Source organism: Rhinopithecus bieti, unplaced genomic scaffold, assembly GCF_001698545.2.
Source record: "Rhinopithecus bieti isolate Rb0 unplaced genomic scaffold, ASM169854v2 scaffold_12642, whole genome shotgun sequence".
Classification (NCBI taxonomy): domain Eukaryota; kingdom Metazoa; phylum Chordata; class Mammalia; order Primates; family Cercopithecidae; genus Rhinopithecus; species Rhinopithecus bieti.
In genome coordinates this window covers 1,598,712-1,622,944 of record NW_016807465.1, presented here as the reverse complement: position 1 = coordinate 1,622,944, position 24,233 = coordinate 1,598,712, and the positions used below count along the sequence as shown (strand labels likewise).

The 24,233-nt window shown below is 38.9% G+C and overlaps 1 protein-coding gene across 1 annotated transcript in view; it reads left to right on the top strand.

The window, feature by feature from the left end:
* Positions 1-24,233, top strand: part of SLC9A9 (solute carrier family 9 member A9) — a 597,181-nt gene that overhangs the window by 45,249 nt on the left and 527,699 nt on the right. The window contains exons 3-4 of the mRNA XM_017882282.1: positions 5,318-5,395; positions 7,133-7,209. Of these exons, the coding sequence (XP_017737771.1) occupies positions 5,318-5,395; positions 7,133-7,209 (155 nt within the window). The remainder of the gene's footprint in view (positions 1-5,317; positions 5,396-7,132; positions 7,210-24,233) is intronic.

Sequence of the window (24,233 nt, the reverse complement as noted above, 5' to 3'; positions counted from 1 at the left end):
ATAGAATGGGCCTGTGAGGCTGGAAGGAGATACTTTCCTTGGTCCAAGAACCATTTGCCTTGTGTGGGAAGAGACTGATAGGTGGAAGTTTCAGTGGGGATATAGGTGGGAGTGACTGATGAGAAGGAGAAAAACTGGCTGTGAGGGACAGAAGTTGGAATGCTAGCTGCATCTTTAGCAACGTTATCAGCATAGTCGTTGCCTAGAGCAATGGGATCTGATGCCTTTTTGATGGCCCTTGCAGTGAATAACTCCAGCTTCCTTTGGAAGTAAAGCAGCCTCGAGAAGAGTTTTTATTAAAAAGGCATTAATGATGGAGGACCCTTGTGTAGTGAGGAAACCTCTTTCAACATATATAACAACATGGTGGTGCAGGATATGGAAGGCATATTTAGAGTCAGTATAAATATTGATGCATAGTCCCTTTGCAAGAGTGAGGGCCCAAGTTAATGCAATGAGTTCAGCTTGCTGAGAGTTAGTGGTGCGGGGCAGAGCGGTAGCCTCAATGACAGACATAGAAGATATTATAGCATAGCCTGCCTTTGCTGGCGAGTGGTGATGACGCCCGGTGCAGCTGCATCAATAAGTCAAATGTGATCAGGGTGAGGAACAAGAAAGAAGGAAATATGGAGAAATGGGGTGAATGTCAGGTGGATCAGACAGATACAGTCATGGGGGTCAGGCATGGTATCCAGAAAAATGTGGGAGGCCGGATTGAAGTCCAGGCCAGGAACAATGGTAATTGTGGGAGACTCAAAAAGTGAGTATAGCTGAAGGAGCCAGTGAGCAGAAAGTATATGTGTCAGGTGTGAGGAAGAAAATAGATTTTGGAAGTTATGAGAGCTGTAGAGAGTGAGTTGAGTATAGTTTGTGATTTTGAGGGCCTCTAAAAATATTAGGGCTGTAGCAGCTGCTGCACGGAGACATAATGGCCAACCTAAAACAGGAAGGTCAAATTGTTTGGACAAAAAGGCTTCAGGGCGCAGTCCCGGTCATTGTGTAAGAATTCTGGCTGCACAGTCCTGCACTTTGGCTTTGTGTAATGAAAAGGGTTGGGATGAGTTAGGGAGAGCTAGTGTGGGAGCAGTCTCTAAAGCTGTCTTCAGGGAATGGAAAAAGGAGCGGGGAAAGGATTTAGGATCTATGGGGTCAGCTAGGTTTCCTTTTGTGAGTTTATATAATGGTTTTGTTAGGATGGCAAAACCAGGTATCCAAAGGCAAAAGTATCCAACCATGCCTAAGAAGGAAAGGAGTCATTGTTTTGTAGGGGTTGGGGTTTGAGAGATCAGTCAGACACGATCTGCAGTGAGAACACATGTGTTTTTATGAAGAATTACACCAAGGTAGGTAACAGATGGAGAAGAAATTTGAGCTTTGGAGGGGGTTATCTGCTATCCTTTGGAGAATAAATGTTGAAGGAGCAGGAGGGTGTCTCATTGGGAAGATTCAAAGGAGGGGCTACAAAGTAGAAGGTCATCAATATATTGAATAAGGTGAGAAGCAGAGGGGTGGAAAGAAAGTAAATCATGAGAAAGAGCTTGGGTGAAGTAATGAGGGCTGTCCCTGAAGCCTTGTGGCAGCCCAGTCCCAGTAAGCTGCTGGAACTGATGAGTGTCAGGGTCAGTCCAGGTAAAAGCAAAGAGAGGCTGGGACGAGGGGTGCAGGGGAATAGTGAAAAAAGCATTTTTAAGATCAAGAGTGGAATAGTGAGTTATGGAGGAAGGTATTGAAGACAAAAGATATATGGGTTTGTCACCACAGGGTAGATAAGTAAAATAATTTGGTTGATAAGGTGCAGATCCTGAACTAACTTGTAAGACTTGTCCACTTTTTGGAGAGGTAAAATGGGGAAATCATAAGGAGACTTTATAGGCTTTAAAAGGCCATGCTGTAACAGGCCAGTGATAACAGGCTTTACTCCTTTTAAAGCATGCTGTGGGATGGCATATTGGTGTTGAGCAGGGTAAGGGTGATTAGGTTTTAATGGGATGATAAAGGGTGCATAATTGATCACCAAGGAGGGAGTAGAGGTGTCCCATACCTGTGGATTAAGGTGAGGAGATACAAGCAGAGGATGCGAAGGAGGCTTTGAACTGGGGAAAAGGCAGCAATGAGGTGTGGCTGTAGTCCAGGAATAGTCAGGGAAGCAGATAATTTAGTTAAGATGTCTTGACCTAATAAGGGAGCTGGGCAGATGGGGATAACTAAAAAGGAGTGCTTAAAAGAGTATCGTCTAAGTTGGCACCAGAGTTGGGGAGTTTTAAGAGGTTTAGAAGCATGGCCGTCAATACCCACAACAGTTATGGAGGCAAAGGAAACGGGCCCTTGAAAAGAAGGTAATGTGGAGTGGGTAGCCTCTGTATTGATTAAGAAGGGGACAAACTTACCCTCCAGTGTGAGAGTTACCCAAAGCTCAGCGTCCATGATGGTCTAGGGGGCTTCTGAGGTGATTGGGCAGCATCAATCTTCAGCTGCTGAGCCAAGAAGATCTGGGAAGGAGTCAGCCAGAGAGCCTTGGGCCAGAGTTCCAGGGGCTCTGGGAGTGGCTGCCGGTGAGTTGAACAGTCCAATTTCCAGTGGGGTCCCACACAGATGGGACACAGCTTAGAAGGAATCCCGGGCTGCCGGCATTCCTTGGCCCAGTAGCCAGATTTCTGGCACTTGTAGCAAGCTCATGGGAGAGGAGGTTCTGGAGGAACCTCTGGCAGCTGCAGTTAAGGCATTTGGAGTTCTTGTGTGCTGCAGATGTGGCTGGGGTTTGTCTCACAGTGGAGGTAAGGAATTGCAAACTCAGAAATACATTGCTACTTGGCTGCCTTTACTCTACTATTGTACACCTTGAAAGTGAGGTTAATTAAGTCCTGTTGTGGGGTTTCAGGGCCAGAATTTAATTTTTGGAGCTTTATTTAATGTTGGGAGAGGACTGGGTAATAAAATGCATATTGAGAATAAGACAGCCTTCTGGCCCCTGTAGGCCTAGGGCAGTAAAGTGTCTAAGGGTTGTTGCCAAACAGGCCATGGACTGGGCTGGGTTTTTATATTTGATGTAAAAGAGCCTAAATGCTAACTGATTTAGGAGAGGTCAGATAAAGAAAAAGGAGCATTAACCTTGACTATGCCTTTAACTCCAGTCACCTTTTTAAGAGGAAATTGCTGGGCAGGTGAGAGAAGGCTAGTGGCAGAACAAAACTGTAAGCCAGACCAGGTGTGAGGAGGGGCGGTGATAAAAGGATTATAGGGTGGAGAAGCGGAGGCTGAGGAAGAATTGGGACCTGGCTCCACCTGGCGAGGAGCAGCCTGGGGAGGAGGGAAGAGGTCAGATGGGTCTGTAGAAAAGGAATGTTGGAAAGACTCAGCAACACGTGGGGTTGGGACTGAGGGGACAGGCAGGAGGGAAAGGAGCAAGAATTGGGATGAGTTGCATTGGGAACAGAAAGTAGGGAGGGACCGATGTGTAAAAGAATGCTTGGACGTCAGGCACCACAGACTGTTTGCCCATTTTACGACAAGAATTATCTAGATCTTGTAGGATGGAAAAATTGAAAGTGCCATTGTCTGGCTGGTTGGAACCACTGTCGAGTTTGTATTGGGGTCAAGCGGTGTTGCAGAAAAAAATAAGATGCTTAGATTTTAGGTCAGGCAAGAGTTGAAGAGGTTTTAAGTTCTTGAGAACACAGGCTAAGGGAGAAGAAGGAGGAATGGAAGGTGGAGGGTTGCCTATAGTGAAAGAGGCAAGTTTAAAGATAAGGGTAGAGACACGGAGAAGGGGGTGGGGAACAGCACTGGGCTGCTATGTGGGTGAGCAGCCAAAGCAGGTGTCCCCGCAATTGACTTGCCACCAAGGGAGTGTGAGTGAATGACCAAGGCAGGCATCCCTGCAGTGACTGGACACCAATGGAATGTGGGTGAATAATCAAGCAGGCATCCCCACAGTGATTAAACCCCAAGGGAAGACTGTCTTCCAGAGTCCGTGACCGGCACCAGAGTTTTGGGTCCATGCATAAAATGTGTCTCCTTTGTCTCTACCAGAAAAGGAAAGAAACTGAAATTAAGAGAAGGGAGAGATTGAAGGGTGGTGCCACGATTGAAAGGAGAAAGAGGTTGAGGGATAGTGAGAGATGTTGGAGAAGAGAGTGAAGAAAGGCTGCTTACCCCATTTAAAATTGGTGAGATGTTCCTTGGGCTGGTTAGTCTGAGGACCAGAGGTCGCAGGTGGACCTTTCTCATAGAGCAAAGAGCAGGAGGACAGGGGATTGATCTCCCAAGGGAGGTCCCCCAATCTGAGTCACAGCACCAAATTTCACGTGTGTCCTTGTGAAGAGACCACCAAACAGGCTTTGTGTGAGCAACAAGGCTGTTTATTTCACCTGGGTGCAGGCGGGCTGAGTCCGAAAAGAGAGTCAGCGAAGGGAGCTAGGAATGGGGCCGTTTTATAGGATTTGGGTAGGTAGTGGAAAATTTGTTCTCTGTCAAAGTTGTTCTCTGGGGGGTAGGGGCGGGGGACACAAGGTGCTCAGTCAGGGAGCTTTTGAGCCAGGATGAGCCAGGATAAGGAATTTCACAAGGTAATGTCATCAGTTAAGGCAGGAACAGGCCATTTTCACTTCTTTTGTGATTCTTCACTTGCGTCAGGCCATCTGGACATACACGTGCAGATCACAGGGGATATGTTGGCTTAACTTGGGCTCAGAGGCCTGACAATTTCACTGTACTTCATACCAAGTCATACTTGCTTTATGGCCAAGTTTATTTTAACATTTAAGTAAAACTCAATAAACAAATACTAGAAAAATCCATCTTCAAGTTCAAGTGTGTTCTTCCATGGAGTCTGGAAAATGTTTTAAATTTTGGAATGGGACAAAATAGGGAAAGTGAAGACCCAATTTCCAAAAATGTTTTATTTGGGGAAAACTTTAAATCCTTGTAAGAAGCCTATATATATATATGTACATACACATATATATACATATATGTACATATATACACATATATGTATATATGTATGTATATATAAATTAAAATATGAAAAATGGATAATCACAATAAGACATTTTTCCCAAAGAGATTTCACTGAGTTTTTGTTGTTGTTGTTAGCTATAGTGTGGAAGTATGTAGATTTTACATTTAGAAGCTACAGTTATACTATATTTATGAATTTCCAAATTTGTATTTTTTCCTACCTTCATCTCTGTCAAGTTAATAGTTAATATGCCTCATACAGGCTTAGCAAAAGCAATTATAACTGGTTTTTGAAACATATTTTTTTAATGACCCAAAGGAGCATCATTCTAACTATCCTTTTTTTCCTTTCCGGCAGATGACATTTGATCCAGAAATCTTCTTCAATGTTTTACTGCCACCAATTATATTTCATGCAGGATATAGTCTAAAGAAGGTAAATATATAGTGATCATTTTCTTCTTTTATCATTAAGTAGAGAATTTTACCAGCACTAATGAGAAACTGTTATTTTTATGGGCTTCTCTATTTGCTCAGAGTATCATTATCTTAGATTTGTGATGCAGATTCAAACCTGACACGCTTAGAATTCTAGACTTCTTCTAAACCTACTCTGTTGAATATAGGCCATTAGCCACATGTAACTATTTAGCTCTTGAAATGCAACTCGTCTGAATCGAGATGTTCTTTAAGTGTAAAATATACACTGGATTTTAAAGACTTTTATTTATTAAAAGAATGTAGATATTTCCATAAAGTTTTATATTGATTTCATGTAGAAATGTTAGTATTTTGGATAGATTGGATTAAACAAAACATTATCAAAACATATTTCATCTTTTAAAAACATTTTAATGTAGCTACTAGAAAATAAAAAAAATTTTAAATATGTGGCTTGCATTATATTTCTATTGGACAGCATTATTCTGGATGATTGTAACTAAAGACTTTGGTTATTAATTAACATTGAGTTTCTCCTTTCAAGTGAAAACTCAAGAATACTGTTGATGCTCATAGAGAGGAAAGTCCAGTTTTGCAGTTTCTATGCACTTGTCCAACAATATTTGGGCACAGCCTGACTACGCACATTTTGTACATTAGTAATTCTCATAATAGTTTAAGTACTGGCATCCCCTAAGCCACAGAGTGAGGCTCCAGCCTACATGGTTTTTGAGAGGCAGAGGTGATGTAACTGCTCTTCTGCGGCTCAGTTCCCACTCTAGGAGATTCCTGGGGCTTTCCTCCCCTTGACCAGTCATTTTCAGCAACCAGGCAGCTTGTTCACTACAGACCTGATTTTCTTGTGTATACTCCAGGCTCCCTCTTGCTGTCAGGTCTGGCTCCTCAGATCCCACTCAAAAACTTGGAATGGAGTTTTCCCTAAGCAAGCAGTTGAAAAAATGTAGAAGGCTGGATTTGTTCAGGTCACCCTTCCTCACTGCCAGTCCCAATACTAAGCATCATTTTGTGGCTCACTCGTTAAAATAAAGTGAATTGCTGTAAGTTGGGGGATTTGTTTTGTTTTGTTTTGTTTTGGAGACACGGTCTCCCTCTTTTGCCCAGACACAATTATAGCTCAAAGCAGCTTCAACCTCCTGTACTCAAATGATCTTCCTTCCTTCAGCCTCCCAAATTGCTGTAATTACAGGCATGAGCAGGCTGTTGTAGATTTTTAAAGTTTATTTTCATCACATTTGGAAGACATAAGAGAAGTCAGAGATCCAGTAAAATCAAAAGGCAACTTAAAACTCTTAGAATAGTTTTTGTTTGTTTGTTTGTTTTAATGCTAAAGGAGTTGCATTTACAATGAAACTTCATGAAAACTGTCTTCCATTATTGCCCCAATTCCGGCATAGACATTGTACAGTTCCTTCCTTCCCTCTCAGGTCCAGCCATTTCTGGGAATTGCCTCTCTCATCCCTACCTACACATCTTCCAGTGGTTTTTTTTTTTTTTTTTTTTTTTTTTTTCTGTTTCTTGCCTTTTCCCCCCAGTCCTTTGCAATGAAAATCAGTTAAGTCCCTATTAGCACAATAAGGCCAGGAATGAGGCTCCAAAACCAAAACTTGCCTAAACAGTGAGGGATCTGTGAACTGCATACATTTATTTTATTTTCTATTGTACTAAGAGAAAATTCTGATGTACTCTATTAAGTATTTTTTTTTCTCCCTAGAGACACTTTTTTCAAAACTTAGGATCTATTTTAACATATGCCTTCTTGGGAACTGCCATCTCCTGCATCGTCATAGGGTAAGTGACATTCGGAGCTCAAGTTGCAGGTGTCTGTGTGGTCTGTGATCTGTGTGAGGGATCTAACACTTCTGGATTCTTGCTGGCTGGGAAAATTGTCTTTTTTTTTTTTTTTTTTTTTAGTTTAAAACATATTTATACATTTTTTTCTGGCTTAATTCCGAGGCTTCTGACAAACGCAAGGCTTCAAATCAAAGCAAACTAGAAGATTGCTGGATTTTCTCTGTGAATTCTGGACTTCTGACTTAGGGAATGTGGATCACTCACCTTGAGTTATGTGAAGTGCATTGCATTCTTCTTTTAGTTTGAATAATGCCAATATGTTCACTGCATTCTTTTTTGTTTTCTATTGAGGGACCTTACCTGTATTTGGCAGGATTGCAAAAGTAACTATATGCCAAGGGTTTTCTTTCTAAAAGAAAGTTTACAAGACAGCAGTCTGAAACAGATGTGTGCAAATATCAACAGAGTTGCTTAGTACTGGGATAGCTTTTCAGTTAATACCTTGTAGAATGCAGACTCTTGATTATGCTACTGAGCCCTAAGTCACACTTTATACACTCTGGCTTGCAGCTCATCATAAAGCAAAATGTGGTCCCAAATGGTGAAGGCAATGCAGCCTCTGATAATCCCATCCAATACATTAAAGCTCCACTGCAGAAAAAAAAAAAAAAAATGTCCAGATACGATGACTGTGATGATGCAGATGTCTTCAATTTTCTGATACAGTCAACTCTACCCTTGATTTTTACTGTCTACAGCTATTATAACCCAACACAAGAAACTGATGCTAAAAATACACACGGTTCATGCCTCCACCCCTTCTCTTCTGGAGTTTCTAGTGTGTGTCCGTTGAAGACCAACCAGGTGTCAGGCGGTGTCTTTACTTGTGCCTGTAAGCAGAGGGATTTTGTGTTGAATGCACTGCTAAATTTCTGTTGAGTGGAGACCAGAACAAGTCAGGCTATGTTATATAAATATATTCACAATGGTTTAAGACAGTGAGAAAATTAAAGATTTTAGCACCTGAAAAGGGAGGTTTGCAAGTGTATAGATTAGGGAGCCCCATTAAGTCTGGACACAAGTGGTCTTTAAACTGTGAGTGACCTGAGAGACACAGGGTACTTGATCCTTCTTAAAGCATGTTCTAGGAAGGCTTTTCTGTTCTGTGAGTATGCAATAGCTAAATATTCACATTTCTAAACTTTGCAGGGGCCTAAGAGATCTATGTAACTACAGCCTCTCATTCGGAAGATGAGACATCTTGAATAGTTAAATAATTGGCTCAGTCTTACCATTTCTGAGAATCAGGGCGATGGTCAAGACAGAACTCAGAACTTTGCTTCTGATCCAGCAGGTCTTCACTCTCTCTTCCTTTAGCAATTTCTCTTGAATTCCTATACATCCCTATACATTGTTTCTACACATTGAGAGAGGGATCTGAGACATGTGGACTCACAACAAATATTCCTTGGTTAATAGTAAAGATTTATTTTAGTGGTTCTATAATATGGAGTCTTGAAATTTATAATGTATGCAAATTCTAAACTCTTGGACAATGCTGCCAAATTGTAGAATAGTAAGTTTTTATTGTTACCTCATTTCTTTGGTACAACTGGTTTTAAGTATATTTAAGTGCATTTATTTATATTATATGCTTTCACTATCATGAAAAATCTAAATTCTTTCTTAGATCTTTCGATATCCTTTTTTTAAGAAAGCACCAATATATACTCTGTGTGTATGTGTGTGTGTGTGTGTGGTATATAACTGCCTTTATCTAAAACATTTCAATTCAAGTGATCAAGTGATTTTCATTTACTGGGGTTGAGAACCTATTTTGATTTATTTTAAGACAAGATTTTAAATTGTTGGTTGTCCAACAACTTATAATGGAAAGTCATTTGAATAAAAGAGTAGTCCTAAGAAAAATTTTAGAATGGTGTTCTTAGTTCGAACTGGGTATAATCCGAGCAACAAAAATTTGTAGTTACTTTCTTATTGTGGGTCATTAAAGTACAGAAGGGAAAGATAGCTTAAACATTTTAGAACCTCATCTAGTGAAGTAAGGGAAGTCATTGAAATGTTTTAGCTTGAAGATGAAAAGTCAGATTCCTACTTTAGGAAGGTCATTTTGGTAGCTGTGTGAAGGAGAAATTTTAAAGTGGGTACCATTTAAGAGGTAATTTACATGGGCCAGGTTGGAAATGATAAGGACCTGGACTCAGTTAGTGGCAGAAAAGGTAAATGTGGAGTCATTAGCTTGGTGAAATCTTGGCAGAACATGGCATCACCCAGGGCAAGTACGTGAAGCGAGAAGGAAAGAGATCTAGGGAACACCACTATTTTGAAGAAAGAGAAGAGACACTCACAAGGCACCAAGGAGTATTGGACTCGAAAGAAAACCAACAGGGCATGTGTTCTGGAAGTCAAAGGAAGAGGAAAAGGGAAGGTCCACAGAACCTAACACAGGAGAGGTCAAATGGGATAGGAATTGTGGTACCACTGGATTTGACCCCTAGGAGGTAATGGGTGACTTTACACTTGTCTTATGGGCAAAAATGAGGGAAGAGTATTGGCAAGTCCAATTGTTTTGGGATCCATATAATCAGAAACAAGAATTTACTTTTATGCTGCCAGTCTTGATATATAATTTCAGAACTTCTGAAGAAAAGGGCACATGCTTAAATTCAGATCAAACTGACACTTTCATAACTTGGTAACTTCTATTATATGAGATACAATCAAACTGTAGAAAATGACTGGCTATATTTTTCTTATAAATAAATGGTGATAAGAACAACAACAGTTTATGGAGTGCTTGATACATATCATGCCCTTTTAAAAAGTACTTTGTATGGATTACCCATTTAATCCTCAAAATAATCCTATTAAGTAAGTAGATACTATTTATTACCCTCATTTAATAGATGAAACAACTGAGGTTTAAAAAGAGTAACACAGTGATAAATAATAGAGCTGGGATTAGTAACTAAATCGTTTGGCTCCAGAGTCAAATTCTTAATGCCAAAACCTGCTTTACTTCTGTTTGTTGAATATTAGCACCAAAAAAATGAAATTGTATAAATTAATCAATATTCATTCATCAACATACCACATTTCTTCATTATCCCAGTAGGAGTTCTCATAGACATGGGAGATTTTTATTTGGGAAGTCCATCCAAAAAGAATTCACATTTTTAAGGGATGGCCTGAGTTTATGCAGATACATTCAGACTTTCATGAAATGGGCAGGGGGAGAGATTCAGAAGTTAGATCAAACTCTTTGAGAATGATTTCATAGAGGAAGCGGATCATGGGCAGACATTTAATGGAGAAGGATACAGAAGTCAGATTTTCCATGCCATTAAGTGCATTAGTTCTGGTGGGTGCCGGGAACACTGTGCAAGGTTCCAGGATGGAGAGTAGGTTTCATATAGCAGCGCCAGAGATTGTGGGAATGAAACTGCTAGAGTCAGCTGACAAAAGGCCATGAAGTTCGGCATCCAAAATGTATGAGAATGTGAAGGCCATGGAGAGAGACTGTGGAACATGAATAAAACTCAACTAGTGGGCTGTGATCTTCTGTAGCTAAGCAATACTGGTTTTAGCTGGACTCAGATACTTTACAGGAATGGAGATCATTGGGCTTATTTGCATGAATGAGGTCTTTAAGTTTTATTAATTTCATGTCATTTCAGAAATTAGATGTAAACCATTTTTCATATTGCATGGGAAAGTTTAACAATATTCTTTCTGGCAAAAAAGTCGAATAAACCTTTTTTTATTTCAATGATGGATTGCTCTGAAAGAATTCACCTACCTTTTCTAGTACCCTCTCCCACTTTATCACTTGAGAAGTAGTATCTTACATCCATCTCCTCCTAAAAAGAAAAGTCCATGTGTTTGAAATACTTTTGTATTCATGTCCTCCATCTTGGGGGACTATTATTTGATCTTTGACTCTATGTCTCCACCCTATACACCTTGTCAATATATCACAATGACAACCTAGCTGAAGCTCACTGTCAGCACATACATTTTGTTCTAAGAACTCATTAGTATCTATGAAATGCTTCTTTTTAAGAGCAACAAAATTTATATTCTCTTAGTTTCTCTGTTAATGAGGAATTAATACAAATTCCACAGTTTCAAAAACTATTTGAAGAAAGGGACATTAATCTAAATGATCAGGAGTGGAAAATTAATTTTAAGAATACCTCATTTAAAAAATTTCTTTCAATGTGCCAGACACTGACTTATGCTTTTTACATGTATTATCTCATTTTATCTTATACTACCCCATGAGGTAAATACTGTTATTATCATCATTTTACATATGAAGATGCTGCAGTTGAGATTTGTCCAAGATTATACAGTAAGTGGTAGTAAATTCAGAGCCAGTCTGACTCTAGAACACATGCTCTTAGAATCTCCTTGTCCTTCTCCTCCTTCTAACATGACATTTCATGTCTCCTGCAGTATTTCATGAAATGGGCAGTATATATCAGTAATTATATCTGTCTGACAAACCAAGACCTCAATAATTTCAGATTCTTACCTTTATCATTATGGCTAGAAATTATGAAAAATCTAAATATTTCAGAATTGTCTGTGAATATAATTGCAAACAGGAAATCAAAGCTGTGTTTTCTTACTGAAGGTGGTTGGAGGGATGGTATGAATCCATTTTACTTGCTTAATGTATTAGTCCATTCTCATGCTGCAGTGAAGAAATACCTGAGACTGGGTAATTTGTAAAGAAAAGAGGTTTAATTGACTCTCAGGTCCATATGGCTGGGGAGGCCTCAGGAAACTTACAATCATGGCAGAAAGCACCTCTTCACAGGGCGGCAAGAGAGAGAATGAGAGAAAAGCAGGGAAGAGCCCCTTACAAAACCATTAGATCTCATGAGAACTCACTCACTATCATGAGAATAGCATGGGGTACCACCCCCATGATCTAATCACCTCCCACAAGGTCCCTCCCCCAACATATGGGGATTATAATTCATATTACTATTCAACATGAGATTTTGGGTAGGGACACAGCCAAACCATATCAGCTAGAATGCTGGACTCAGTAACTCACTCAGGAAAACATGGATTTATAAATATTATGAGGTTGTTTACATTATTCATATACACATTCTTGAGAAATATTGATTTCTTATTGGGCTTCTTGAATATACACACCATAGGACTGTACCTGGCACCTCTGCCAATCTGTCCATGAGGCATAGGAGTGAGGGGGCTGTGTGGATGCTCTCCCTCTGCCCTCTTGTGTACCATTGTGCCTGCTCAACTGGGGACCTTGAGACCTAAGTGCCCTTGGAACAGGTTCTGGAACCTGTTCTTAACTAGGATAGATATGGTGAGTCTCAGTAGCCCGGAAATGCTGACTTCTAAACCTGGATGACGGGACATGTTTACTGGTCTAGAACCCAAACCTGAAGATGTGTCCTTCATAGATGGACGCCAATCTGTACCTCAGTGCTTTCCTTAAGCTCTAACCCTGGAAAGAGAATGATTTAGAGCAGGGTTTCTAACCCAGGGAAGAGAGATCCTGAAATGGTACATAGAAGGATTTCAGGGAAGCAGAGAATTTTTCATGGGAGACAGTCTGCACTGATTCCACCATTTGATCAGATTCTCTAGGAAGCTACAATCCACAAAAGCACAGAACTAGTATGTTTTTCAAGAGCCTGAGCAAAGAGAAAGTCAGGACAGCAAGAATTTTACATATCTTCTTGTTTAGCTAGAACTAAAGGCTTCTTTAGGATGCACTCAGGGTGGCCATAAAGTATGGAGATAGGCATGCTATGATTTTGCCATGTACTGTGAGGTAATAACAATAAACTATTTATTATGTACCTATCTGTGTTTCCAGACTTGGTGGCCATCCTGTATATATACCTAATAGTGGATGTGCTGAGTTTTAGGGTCAAGAAATAAATTTATTTTTTTAAATATGCCAAATTGCTTTCCAAAGTACTGGTATCAATTTTCCCTCTTAATTTTTGCCAATCTAGAAAGTATGAAATCACATTTTGTTATATCTTCTTTTGTATTTCCTTGATTGTTAATAAAGTTGTTTACATTTTTGCATGATACCTTTTCAAGCTTTATGTCCATTTTTCTATTGAGTTTTTTGTCATCTTTTCATTAATTTGCCAGAGTTCTTTATGTGTTCTTCATAACAATCTATACTCGTTTATTTTGCAAATATTTTTTCTTAGTTTGTCTCTTATACTTCATACATGCTTATACATGCTTATACATGTATGAAGTATGCATCATCAGAGATGATGTCTTTTTTTTTTTTTTTTTTTTTTTTTGACGGAGTCTCACTCTGTCATCCAGGCTGGAGTGCAATGGCGTGATCTCGGCTCACTGCAACCTCCATCTCCCAGGTTCAAGCAATTCTTCTGCCTCAGCTTCCCAAGTAGCTGGGACTTACAGGCATGCACCACCACACTCAGCTAATTTCATACTTTTAGTAGACACAGGGTTTCACCATGTTGGCCAGGCTGGTCTCGGACTCCTGACCTCAGGTGATCCACCCACCTCGGCCTCCTAAAGTTCTGGGATTACAGGCATGAGCCACCGCGCCTGGTCCATACATGATGTCTTTTAGTGAACAGAAGTTCTTGATTTTAATGTAGTCAAATTTATAAATATTTTCCTGTGTGGTTGGAATTTTTGTATTTTGTTAATAAGTGCCCCCCTACCTCAAAGTCAGAAGATATTCTCTTCTAAAGTGTTTTAAAGTTGTGCCCTTTACAGTGAATTCATTTCCTGGAACTGATTTTTGTATACGACACAAAGTTAACATCCAGTTAGTTATTTTTCCTCCAATGGATAACTAATTACACTAATACCACTTATTGTCTAGACGTGCCTTTTCTCAGGATCTACAACACCTCTTCTGTAATATATTGTGGTATCTGTTTCTAGACTTTTAATTGTATTTTATTGGTTTGTAATCTATCCCTGCACCAATACCATACTTTCAATTATTTTAACTTCATAATAAGTCTGTATGTCTTATAGGATCAGACAGAGAGGATCTTCTTCTTCAGGAGTACCTTGTCTGTTATTACTGTAGTTCTTTACTGTTTCATATAAATTTACTCCAATGTATATATTTATGAGTATATATATTTACATTTATAAATATATTCTTATATAATTCATATATATTTGTATACCTTATAACTCTATTTCTAAGTATTTTTCTTAGGGACCCACTTACATATGAGCACAAGGAGACATGGATAAGGATATTTGTAGCAACACTATTCGCAATAGCAAAAACTGGGAAACACTCAGATTCTATTAACAGAATAGGTAGATAAATTGACGTAATATTACACAACAGTGAAAAACAGTGAAATAAAGTCATCTATGATGACATGGATACATTTTAAAAACAATGTCAAATAAACAAATCAAGTCCTGTGATATCACATATGATATGATATCTTTTCAAAATGTTCACAGATGACCAAGATTAAATCATTCTGTTTAAGCATGCAAGCATGTATGGAGTTGTGAAGGTATATATGCATGTATGTAGTAAGTAAGGGAATTAAAACAAAATTCAGAAGTATGATTATTTCCGGGGGAGAGGCAAAAGAATGGAAAGAAAAGAAACAAATAAAGGTAAGTGATTGGTAATGTTCTGGCTTGTGGGTTGGGGCGTGTTTCTAGGTATTCAAAATATTATTACAACTTACAGCTGTATATCTTCTATATATTCTCTTGCATGTATCCATTATATTAAAAAGAAAATAAGAGAGACAATGAGTGAAAGGAGCTATTTAGTAGATTTATAAAACTCTGATTATGTTGCTTACTTCCATTTCTGGGAAACTGATTCTTCTGTTGTTTTTGTCCGTGTGTTTTAATAAGAACAACTCGGGTTGGCAGGCAGCAGCAGAGAGGAAAAAGTGTCAAGAGTGATGTTGCCAGTATTCCTGGTCGGTTCTAATCAGCTGCAGAGCTGCTGTATTTTCATTCTCTTTTCCTAGCTGTCTTCATCTTCTTCTTGTTTCTCCTCTCTCCCTTCCCTTCTCTCTGAACCATGTCTTCTTCACTGCCCCTGGAGCCTACGTCTGGGCTGCTGCTCTCTGTGATTCCGTTTTCAGCCAGCTGCAAAACAGCGGAGCTTAGGGAGGCTGTGTTGACTTAGGCTGGAAGGCCCCATGCTTCCTCTGTGCATTCATTTACTCTCTGGATTCTGAATGGGCACAGTAATAGCTGCCACTGGTGTCAAAGGGAAAAATAAATATACTGCTGCCCTGACAGAGCCAAATAAGACAAAATAATCTCTAATCTGTCAAATACAACCCAAGCTGCATAGCAGTGTGGTTTCTCATACGCATATCACAGCATGCGTGGGCTGCATTTCTGGCAGCAGAGAGGAGAGTGAAGTTTTCGGAAAAAGAAACAAAAGGTAGAATGGAGAGGACTGTGGAGATCATCAGAGATGTAGTTTAGAGGTGAAAGAGGCGAAGCCGTCAGAGCTGTGTGAGCCCATGCATCATTCACCAATCCAGCTGCCTATCACAACCTTGGAGATGTTGCAATAAGAATAACAGTACAGGGGAGAGAAAAATGAAGCAAGTCCTGAGGGAATAAAAAAGGGGAACAAATACTAACTCCAAATTAGGAAATGTTGAAAAATGATATGTAAGATTGTTGTGGTAAAAAAGAAAAATGCCTAATAACATAAGAAAAATGTGTAAGAATAATTGAAGAAGACTCTATTCTGAAGGAGAAGTTATCTGAGAAGTTTTATTATTAAACAACCTATCCTAAGGATTCCAAATATGAGATTCCTTTTAAATGAAATATTCAAGTCTTGGAATTACTCAGCTCACCTTTATTCTTCAATACCGTCAGACATAGTCATTTTCTTTTCTTGATTTGACCAAAATCTGATGGACTTTGTTCCAACCAAGTTACAGTAAATGTGACTCTGCTTCTACACACACATGATCACACACATCAATTCCATTCAGATAAAAGGTAAAAACAAAATCAGGGGAGTATATCAGTTATCTATTTCTATGTCACAACTACCCCCAAAACTTAATGGGCTTAAGATGACAATTGTTTTATTAGCTCACAATTCTGTGGCTCAACAATTTAGGTTGGGCTCAGCTGAGCAGTTCTGTGGTTCTCATTTGAGGTCACCCATGTGACCACAGTCATCCAGTTCCTTGACTGGGATGGATGGTCTAAGATGGGCCCACTCACCTATCTGGTGATTGGTTCTGACTGTTGGCTGATTGTTCGGGGGGGCACAGGTGGGATTGCTCATCTTTAATCCATGTAGCTTCTCATTCCCCAGTGGCTTCTTCATATGGTGCTCACAAGTCAGCATTCCAAGAGAGTGGGGATGGAAATGCAAGGCCTCTTGAGGTCCAGTCTCAGAAGCCAGACAACATTGCTCTCACTACCTTGTATTGGTCAAGTTACCACAATGGCAGCTGAAGTTCAATACATTGGGAAACAGGCTCCACCTCTTGCTGGGAAGTGTAATAATGTCACATTGCAAAAGGGTAGGCATACAGGGAGGGGAAGGATGATCGTAGCTGTCTTAATTCAGGCTGCTATGACAATCTACCATACACTGGTGTCTTACAAACAATAGATATTTATTTCTCACAGCTCTGGAGTCTAGAAGCCTTAGATCAGGGTGCTGGTATGGTAAGGTTCTGGTGAGGGGCCTTTTCACAATTGCAGATGAACAACTTCTGGCGTATCTTCACATGGTGGAAATAAGATGACAGAGTTCTCTGGCATCCTTTTTATAAGGGCACTAATCTCATTCATGAGGGCTTATAACCTAATTACTTCCCAAAGGCCCTACCTCCTAATAAAATCAGCTTGGGTGTTAGGATTTCAGTATAATAATTTTGGGGTGACACAAGCATTTATTCCATCACAGTTGCCATCTTTGCAAATAATCTACCATAAGAAGGGGCTATAAAATATCTTCAGAGATACCAAGGTAAGAGATTGCATGATTCACGCCTGTAATCCCAGCACTTCGTGAGGCTGAGGCAGGTGGATCACTTGAGCCCAGGAATTAGAGATCAGCCAGGGCAACATGGTAAAACCCTCCTTCTTTAAAAAAAAAAAAAAAAAAAAATTAAAATTTGTAAGAAAAAAAAGAAAATAGGACTTGAAACCTGATGTGAAACCTATGGCTACAAAAATGAAACATGCCAGAGTATCAAGTCGACCATAAAAGGGCAAATTCACTGGCCTCTTCCATTAGACATCCTGACATTCCAGAATGAGTATACAGTGAATTCCTCCCCTTTTGACTTAAGTGGTTTATTTAGCACTATTTTATAATGTTCTTTGTTTGAGTATAAAATTTGTGTGAGAAAACACATAAACCTAAAAGAAAGGGAGATAGAGAGCATGACTCACTAAGTTTTTATGGTACCAAAGCAACGGGTATTCACGGAAACTTGACCTCAGATCAGCTGGAATGGGGAATTATGGGAAGGTTTTATTTAAGTTGATCACTTCAGTTGATCTTTTTACCACCAGTGATGCAGAGAATGTGGAGGTGTGGCCATATTAGCTGTAATTGCAGCAACATCACTGCTGAGGGAATCTCTTCCGTGGCTGCATTTTTCTTATCAATGGCAATTGTGTGAACTCTGGTTTGCTTGCATCTATGTATGTCTGGCTGGTGTTGGTGCTTTGGGAAAGGATGGAGCTTTGGGGATGGTGAAAGCTTAATATTGGCATCTTATTTACTTTTCTTAAACAGTTGAAGAGAGGTAAGTTTAAGGAACTATGCCACATGGCCTTTATTACACCTTTCCTGGGCCTTAGAGAGTAACTTAAAAATGAAAATTCATGAATCTTTCAGCAAACTATAAACTACAATATTACCCAAACTGTCAAACATAATCGTTTGCTCCTCTCTATTCTCTTTTCCTTTCCACCTCCAGAGTTAAATCTTATTCTGAATTTTGTTACTTTTTTTTTGATGTGGTTTAGGGCTTTATGAATATAGTGTTATATTCTGTGTTGCTAAGCCATTTTCATTTTTCTCCACTTACAATTTTTATAAGATTCATCCATGTTATAGTTCTAGCTGTAGTTCATCCACTTTAGGATGATAATATAAAAATATGTGAATATTCCATACTTTACCTCTTGTCCTATTGATCAAGTGATAAGTCAATAAGTGCTGTGCCAGGGTAGGACTGCGAGACCACACTTAGGGTCTGGGGAAATGACTCCTCATCTGAGACCTTATGTTTATTTCAAAAAGAGGGAACCAGGCAAAGATACAGGAGAAGGTATCCAGGCAGAGGGAAGGCATGTGGGAGGGCAGCAGCAAAGTAGAACCTCAGTGTTGCCCTGTTGTTCAAGGAGGCCAGAGTATGGGCAGGAGGGAGTAAGAGATAAAGATGGAGTGGAGGGCGGTGACAGCTCAGTACTTAAGACCTGTGTTCTGCAGTTTCGACTTTCAAAATCACGTATCTTCTGTTTAGCATCCTATAGCCTGCATCTTACTCTGTAGGTTGTAGGATGCTAAACAGAGGATACACAGTTTTAACAGTTGTTCTGACCAGACAATGAAAATGGATATAAGGTAGCCAAGGCAGGAAGCAATATAACAGTTAGGAGGTTATGAAAGTTTGAACCTGGATGCTACTTGGTTGGATCTGAGAGCTGTTTGAATGATGGAACTGACAGAATGTGGCTTTGGATCAGATTTAGAGCAATTAAAGCCATCATGGGCAACTATCAAATTTCTGGCTTCAGCCATAAGTTCATTCTGGCTTTGATTGTCAAATATATCACAATTTGGGCCTCAGGTACTATTTCTTTCCATCCTTTTGTATGTTCCCTACTAGGTTTAGCCTCTTAGTTATCATTTCTTTGCTTTTAATCAATAACTTTTGTCAAATGAATCGATGAATTCATAAAAAGATTTGTAAAATGCATATCCTTTCACTGACAAAGAGATAGTAGAAATAACAAAAGTGACAACAAGAGCTAGCTCTTTAGGTGCATTTTTTTTGGTGTGCTTGGCCTTAAACTGATCATTCAGCATTCATTATCTCACTTAATCTTCACAATAAACAGGAGAGATAGGTCATTCTTATTGTGCCCTTTTTGTAAGTGAGAAAGCTGAGGCTCAAACTGCTTAGGCAACTTTTCCAAAGTGTGACTAACTCCAGAGCTTGTAAGCTAAACTTACTCTTGCAATTTAAATTGCGCCCTCGGACCAACAGCATCAGTGGCACCAGGAGCCTGTTAGAAATGCAGTTTCAAGCCTCACCCCAGAGCTCCTGAATCTTTATCTGCATATTAGCAAGAGCCTTAGGTAATTCCTAGGCACACTAAAATTTGCTATCCTGCACTCCCAACCTAGTAGAGAGATTTAATACCTTACTTGGGATTTAGTACAGACAGACTATAGGAATGAAAATAATTTTAACCAGCATTTAATCCATATTATCCAGGCATCAATGAAACTAAACCAAATCAATTAATTGTATAATTCATATCCACAAGATTTATATGGCTGTGTCTGTGTACATATCTGGGTCAAATGTTGTATGTGAATCATATAGAAGATAATTGGTAGAATACTGTTAGGTACTTAGAACCATCACAGTGAGAAATGTCCAGTGTTCTGGTCTAAGGATTTTAGCGCTTCCAGTATGGTAGGTGTTCAGCCCGATTTAGCAATTATACTCTAATGTCATTAAAATGAAATGGCCGCGGCCGGGCGCGGTGGCTCAAGCCTGTAATCCCAGCACTTTGGGAGGCCGAGACGGGAGGATCACGAGGTCAGGAGATCGAGACCGTCCTGGCTAACACGGTGAAACCCCGTCTCTACTAAAAATACAAAAAAAACTAGCCTGGCGAGGTGGCGGGCGCCTGTATTCCCAGCTACTCAGGAGGCTGAGGCAGGAGAATGGCGTAAACCCAGGAGGCGGAGCTTGCAGTGAGCTGAGATCCGGCCACTGCACTCCAGCCCGGGGGACAGAGCAGAGACTCCATCTCAAAAAAAAAAAAAAAAAAAAAAAAAATGAAATGGCCTCAATAAAAAGGAATAGAAGTCAATCTTAACGACAGCTCTGCGATGCTTTATTGCTCTATTTCACCCATACTTACTAATTCCCACTGCATGAGAGGTAGCTGTAAAGAAAGTTTCCAAAAGGCAAGCTACATTATCAACAGAATCATGAACATGAATGATGACGTAATTGCCTTAGCATTGATGAATAATTGTAATCTTGAAGGTCATTGCTGCTAGATTATATAGGTTCCTACAATCTTTATTTTCATCTAATTCTTGACTATTTGCCCTGGGGTTACATGTGTTTCCTCTAAAAATGTAAGCATGATTTCAACACCTATATGAATTTGTTCTCATTTTCCTGGATTTTTCTTGGAACCTCTGTTACAGTGGTTTGTGAAGTAGCTTACTCAATCTTTTCTTCAGCTTGTCATGGATGCTATATTACCTCCTCAAATAAGTTCTGCAACGTATGAGAAATATTGACTACAATGGTAACAATTGCCTGCATTTATTGAGCATTTACTTTGTGCCAGCCACTACTGTGCCCTGTGCATTGAATTCATTTACTCCCCTAACTCCTCATTTGAAGATTTTTCTCATCAAGAGAATAGGTATTTATTTCTATAATAAAATTTCCCCAATTTACTTTTACTGAAACAATGTCCCAATTTATTTTAGAATATTAAAGAGGTTAGCAAGGTATTTTATAGGTATTTTTATTACTAGAATAGACTCTTGCAGAATATTTTGTTAATTTACATTAAAAACTTAGCATTCTTAAGCAAGAGTGTCCACATGGAATATACAATGCAAATAGTGAACCCTAATGTAAACTATGGCCTTTAATTAGTAATAATGTACCAATATTGGCTTATAAATTGTAACACATGTACCACACTAATTAATGCAAGATGTTAATAATAGAGGAAATGGAGTGAGAGAGTATATGGGGACATGTTTTCAATACTTTCTTCTTAATTTCATACATGGGGATGTATTTTGAGTACTTTCTGCTTAATTTTTCTGTAAGCCTAAAACAACTAAAAAATATAAAGTATGTTAATTTAAAAAAGAATATATTATAAATTTTGTACACAATGTCTTTCTTTGACAGCAAATAGTATATACCAGATATTTCCTATGACCCTATTGCTCCAACACTGGATGAAAATGGAAGATTCTCAGCCCCTCTGTGAATCTAGGACTCTGTCCACTTGGCCAGTTTTCATGGCAGCACCTTGGTTAACTAGTCATCCCCAATACGGTAGAAGGCAGACACTAGACAGCCATTGAGAAACTTACCCTCTGATTAGCCTCATATGGTGGCTCCCTTTCAAATCCCTTAGAATATGTGTTATGAAGACAATGCTTTCTTAACTGCACATGTTTAACCTTATATCATCCATTTTGCAGAATGGATATTAGCCCTCTTGAGGTTTGTTTTTACTCTTTCGGTGTCCAAACTACACTATAAACACGGCTATGATTGGATAAAAACTTTTCATGAGTGATCCTTTTGTATCATCAAATCCCCAATTGACTGCAATTCATAATTATATTTCTGAAGCTAATTTTCTCCATCATTATGATCATAATATCTTCATTATATTTTTTGGTTGCATGTAATGTGCCAGTGTCTTCTTCCCTCCAAATACTAACAATCATGTCATCACCTGTTACTAATTGGTTCTATCTAGTCTTACATGCTGTTCGTTTCAGGTTTGCTTATGTGTCTAGTTTTTCCTATTGATTTTTTATAATTTGGCATTCCTTCACTAGGCTCTTCTCTATCCAGGCAAATCTATGTCTTCCAACATATGTAGATAAATTGCTTACATGATTGTGAAGGTGTTACTCTTAATTTGCAGCAAAAAGGTATCTATTCTAGGTTACAAATTTAAGGCCTCCACAGAAATCAATAACCTGATTATTTTACAGGTTATCCACTGAGCACCACAGGGCTAAATACAATTACAGCCTTATCCCAGCACAGAGAAATAGAGAGTGTAGAAAAGGTCAATATTACCTCTAAGAGTACAAAGTAAATGGAGATTCATTTGCAAGAATGTAAGTGTTTATTGTGGTTAGTACATGCTTTAGGAAATAATTTCACTTCAAGACCTTACTGCATACATAGGAAGTCTACTCTAATGTTAGAAATATGGGCAAAATATATCTTTGCCCTCTTCACAATGTGTTCTCACATAGCTCACCATATTTGCATTTTACAACTATGTGAGATAGGCAGGGGCAGGAATTATCATACTTTATGCATTTTAAAACTGAGGATTAGGCCGAGTGTGGTGGCTCACACTTGTAATCCCAGCACTTTGGGAGGCCGAAGCGGACGGATCACCTGAGGTCAAGAGTTTGAGAGCAGCCAACATGGTGAAACCCTGACTCTACTAAAAATACCAAAATATAAAAATTGGCCGGGCATGGTGGTGCATGCCTGTAATCCCAGCTACTCCAGAGGCTGAGGCAGGAGGATTGCTTGAACCCAGGAGGAGGAGATTGCAGTGAGCCGAGATCGTGCCACTTCACACCAGCCTGGGCAACAGGGCGAAACTCCATCTCAAAAAACAAAACAAAACAAAACAAACTGAGAATTAAAGAAGTTAAATTACTTTTTCAAATACTATTAGTTAATGTTTGTCAAATGGAAAAGAATATCATTTATTCTAATTCTTAGATCTCTACAAATGCTTTTCATACTAGGTTAAGAGGCCTACCCTCCCTTGAAGCTGACTGTCCTATTAATCACTCAAAACAACAGTAAAGTTTGAGACGTATGATAGATGTGATAAATAATAACAGTATAATAAATGAATTTTTAAACATAGATTATGTCAATTGCCCATTAATGCAACTGGGATAGAAAGCTTCCCTATAAGACATCCTGAGGAAGATCCAGAAATTATTATAAATCCAGTGAAATTGTTTAGGACACTAGAGGTATAACTTCATGTCATTGAAAGAATCTAACATTGGTAATAGCACTCTGTTCACAGAAGTTTGGAGAATTGAATGTGGGTAATCTCTAGAGAAAATTACATACACAGAGCATGCAAGTCAACCAGCATTAACTCACTCAATTGCAGCCCAAATTATACTCTTCAGGAGCTGGGTCTCTGATCTTTTCTTAGACTCACTGATCTATTACTTCCATTGATGTGCAGTTTAGCTTGGTTACTTCCAGTGAATAACCTTTTGTAAGGAAATTGGTTTTCCTGTTGGAAGAAAAGGTACATAAATCTTCCCAAAGGTTTATCTCTTTTTCCTTCTAAATTTAACTAGTTTTCCATATATCTGATTAGGAAAATACAGCTACTTATAAAGATATTTTCTTACATGGTTTCCAGATGACTTCTAACCCTCCTTTTTTTTCTTCCTCCTTGCCTTCTAGTTGTATGAGATTACAAGAGATGTACTTAGGCATTGATACATAGTTCTGAAAACCATCTTTGCTTTCATTCCCCTGTATTAAAGAATTCTACTATTTGCCATAGTGAAATTGCTGTGAGATATTTGTTTTAAAATTCCGAAAAATAAATGGGACTTCAGTTAAACTTTGAGTAGTTAATAGCTATTCAGATAGTTGAAACATATTTTGAGTAGTGTTAATACACTTCAGACAATTTAGTTGGGAGCATACATCAAAGTTTTGTTACAAGACTGTAACAAGAAGGGAAAAAGGCCATTAGTACAATCTTACTGATCGTGTTGTCTGTAGACCAGAGCTCGTCTGTGAGCTCGGTGCTCCCAGGTTGGGAGGAATAAGTACAAAACCTGGGAATAAGCATTTAAAAACATTCACAGTGATTGAAATCATTCTGTGTCTGTTAAATTTAATAATAAAAGATTTGCATTTATATCTTGTAATGTAAAAATGCCATTGATTCAGCATCTCTCTTTTTTTTTTTTTTTTTTTTTTTTTTGCATTTTATAA